Source organism: Ursus maritimus, unplaced genomic scaffold (genome assembly GCF_017311325.1).
Source record: "Ursus maritimus isolate PB19 unplaced genomic scaffold, ASM1731132v1 scaffold_17, whole genome shotgun sequence".
Taxonomy (NCBI): domain Eukaryota; kingdom Metazoa; phylum Chordata; class Mammalia; order Carnivora; family Ursidae; genus Ursus; species Ursus maritimus.
Window position 1 is genome coordinate 48,244,365 of NW_024424119.1, and position 4,190 is coordinate 48,248,554.

At 40.1% G+C, this 4,190-nt stretch overlaps 1 protein-coding gene across 1 annotated transcript; it reads left to right on the forward strand.

Annotated features, from left to right (window-relative positions):
- The first annotated feature begins 560 nt into the window (after window positions 1-560).
- Window positions 561-1,671, forward strand: LOC103670350 (olfactory receptor 24-like). The gene has a single exon (XM_008698801.1). The coding sequence runs from the start codon at window positions 561-563 to the stop codon at window positions 1,491-1,493; it is 933 nt and encodes a 310-aa protein (XP_008697023.1). The 3' UTR covers window positions 1,494-1,671.
- Window positions 1,672-4,190: the final 2,519 nt, after the last annotated feature.

Genomic DNA, 4,190 nt, shown 5'->3' on the forward strand with positions numbered 1-4,190 from the left:
AACTAACTGAGCCACCCAGGCGCCCCAAAGAACTGGGAACTTTAAAAAAACGGACCTGGATGGAGTAAATTTAATTTTATCAAAAATGGAATTATAAATATATATGTTGTTCTCAAATTTTACCGTAAAAAATCTTAAACTGATTACATAATTATTTATAATTATTATATATAATTATATATTATTAATTATTTTCATTCACTTTAATTTTTAAATGTAAGTAAAACATCATTTACTTAATTATATTATTCTTCAGTGAAAAAAACAGATGGGATCTGTGGGATCAGAGCACACTTGTACTGCCCTGTGTCATGGGGACAGCTGGAATAGTTTGAAGGAGACTTGGATAGCTGGTCAGGTGCTGACGTCAATCTATAACTTTACAGAGATGGATCCAAATGGTCTTTTTTAACACACCCAATTATAAATTGGAGCTTTGCCAAAACAGAACTGTCTAAACCACATGATGTTTCTAATATGAATATGAAATACTTTCAACACAGCATTATTATCCTTTTTTCTACTTATAATAAAAATTTGTTTCATACAGAATTCCAGACATGGACAGAAGAAACCAGACCAGCATCTATGAATTTCTTCTCGTGGGCCTCTCTGAGCGGCCAGAGCAGAAGCCTCTCCTGTTCGGGCTCTTTCTGGCCATGTACCTGGTCACCACTGTGGGGAACCTGCTCATCATCCTGGCTATTACCTCTGACCTACACCTCCACACCCCCATGTACCTCTTCCTAGCTAACCTGTCCTTTTCTGACATTGGTTTTGTCTCCACAATAATTCCCAAGATGCTAGATAATATTGGCTCAGGAAGTAAACTGATTTCTTATGATGGGTGTCTGACACAGCTTTATTTCTTTGGCCTATTTGCAGATCTGGACAACTTTCTCCTGGCTGTGATGGCACTTGACCGCTATGTGGCCATCAGCCACCCCCTCCATTATGCCATGACCATGAACTTCCGACGGTGTATCCTGTTGGTGACTGGGTCATGGGTGGTCACTACCTTCCATGCCCTAGTGCATACCCTCCTGGTGATGAGGCTTTCTTTCTGTGGCCCCAATATCATCCCCCATTTCTTCTGTGATCTGGTCCCACTCCTGAATCTGGCTTGCTCCAGTACTTATGTAAATGACCTAGTGCTCATCCTTGTGGCAGGAACATTGCTAATTGGACCCTTCATCTGCATCCTTACATCTTACTTTTATATTGCTTTGGCTATCCTAAGAATCAATTCCACAAAGGGTAAGCAAAGGGCCTTCTTCAACTGCACCTCCCACCTCTCTGTGGTCTCTCTATTTTATAGCACAGCTATTGGGGTCTATTTATGTCCTCCATCATCCCCCTCAGGTGGAAAGGACAGAGTCTTCTCAATAATGTACACAGTGGTGACCCCCATGTTGAACCCCTTCATCTACAGCCTAAGAAACAGGGATATGAAGGGGGCTCTGGGAAAACTACTCAGAAGAAAAACGCTCTAACATTCTTTCCCAGGACCTTACAGTCTTGACTCCAGGACGCAGAGCTGGGAGTTGAAATTGGCCTCCTGAGAACCTAACCATTGTAGTTTCCCTGAACTTGAGACTTCTTTTTTCTTATGTTTATATTTCAAAGTACAGATAGACATCTGAGGACAGGGAGGGATCGGTGATAACAGCAACCTCAGATCATCTCTGTGAAATGCCCACACTCCGAGTAGTTTACTACCCACTCTCAAAATGGCTCTTGTTATTTTTACTGGTCTCAAAGCAAAGCCGGTGGGTGGGGGGCTTGTATACATATAAAATGAAAATGAAGTCCAAACTTTTGTTCAGCTCAAGTTATAACAGAACTATAGAAGATGTCCTTGGCCCAAGAATATAGGACTCATTATGTCTGGTAGCAAGAAATACAAAGGAAGTAGCCTGATACTTTATATTTAAACAGGCAGTGTTCTATCGAAATGTCAGAATGGGGTGTTAGTTTAAGCCCTGGGTTCCAGGGTTGGCTTTGCCAGAAATGAACTGTGTGACAGCTGGATAATCACTTGATTGTCTCTGAACCTTGGTTTCCTGAAACATTTATAAAATAAGGTGACTGGGTGGGAAAGAATAGGGAAGTGTGTAACTCCATTGCCCAGAGTGATCCAAGGATAGATTGTCTGGGCTCCACTCAAGTCTCATCTCCTACAACTTCTCAAGGAATTAGGGCAATTATTCAGCTTTAGACCACAGCCTTGAGATGACACCCAAAGTTTCCATCAATTACCTAGGTTTTCCAGTGAAAACAGTTTTACAGGAAAGAAGTGACATAGCATGCTGTTTGACTCAGCTGAATCTCATTTACATGGTCAAGATAAAGCAAACACTGAATACTGATCTTACTAAAATTCTCACATAAACATAAGGAGTGGGGCAAGAGGGCAAAAGGTCTGAGGTGGCAAGCTCTCTGAAAGAGAGCTCAGTCCTCACCTCCCATAATGGAATGTCAATCCTAAAACAATAATGAAGCAGCAGCAAAATAATCATGTCATTGGGAATTATGGAGAATCACTGAAAGAGCTGCAAGGAAGTTTCAAGAAAAGAGAAAATGAAAAGGAAGTCACAGTGTGAGTGTGGTAATTATTATATTTCATAATGATACTTTAATTTTAACTCTTTAATCTATGTGCAAGAATAACACGGTAACACTAAGGAGGGCACATGATGTGATGAGCACTGGGTGTTATATGCAGTTGATGAATTATTGAACACTACATCTGAAACTAATGATGTACTATATGTTGGCTAATTGAATTTAAGTTAAGAAAATAACACTGTAGGAGAAGAAAGGGATAAAGAAAGGGGGGTAATCAGAAGAGGAATGAAGCATGAGAGACTATGGACTCTGAGAAACAAACTGAGGGCTTCAGAGGGGAGGGGGGTGGGGGAATGGGATAGACTGGTGATGGGTGGTGGGGAGGACATGTATTGCATGGTGCACTGGGTGTTGTGCGCAACTAATGAATCATCGAGCTTTACATCAAAAACCAGGGATGTGCTGTATGGTGACTAACATAATATAATAAAAAATATTTAAAAAATTAAAAAAATAAAAATAAAAAAATTAAAGGGTGAAAAAAATAACACTGTAAGAATAACAGCCAAATAAATTAAAAAGAAATTTTAAGAGCCAAAAAAATAAAATAAAGTAATTGAATTATATGTTAGTCTAAGACCCTACATGCATATACCCCAGTTCCAATAATATTCAGTGTTATGGTGACAAGAACTAAAGACTTGAAGTCAGAAGTTACAAATCAGGACCAAAAACCCTCCACTCTCACACTATATAATTTGGGGAAGATTCTTCCTCTTTGAGGTCTGGCTTCTTTATCTATAAAATTGGAAAAACAACTACATCATAGGAGTAATGAATAATAAGTAATACATAAGCTTACCTGGGTCACAGTAAGTGCTCCATAATGTTTATGGAATCTAAATCTTCAGTTCTGTTATTTATCTTAACCAATATTAAGACTTCCCTCTCTCTGTTGGGACAACCCTCAATCACTCCCTCTCTGGAAGCCCTGTTTCCAGTCTTCTTACCATTTATGAAGGATCTTCTAGGTGATTTCTTTCTCTGGTAAATATTTTGGAGGTCTCTAAATATGGAGGTAGAAACTGTGTTAAGAAGAATTCTTCCAGTGATTATTTAATTCCTCCATATTTGCTTTACATGGGTCACCAGAGGTTGATTTAATGTAGGTGGAAGAGTGTGCTAGTGTTGGGAGGAATATTTCTTTACCCAGCTTGACCTGTACCTCCAAGTGGAGGAGATTCAATTCCTGTAACAACTGCCCTAGTTTGCTCCCTTACTCTGCCCCAGAACAGAAATTTGGGCACACTCAGCCCAGGCCATCCCTGTTTCTTATTGAGAACCAGCCTGTTCACAGGGAGCATGTGCTCTGATATGTACCTCCAAGGGCAAAGTGGCCACTCATACACACCTGAGAACCCTCCCTAATCCAGCAGTAGTTGCCTCTGGGGTTGGTCAGAAAAACACTTAGGTTCTCACCTCAAGTCATATGTCTGACCTAGACATCACCAGGAGTAAAGTGGTGATTTGGCCCCATCTTTTGTTTGTTCTTGTCTTATTCAGTAGTTATTTAGAACCCAACTGGGAAAGTGGGTGTTGTTTATTGAGCTCCCTCAAACACC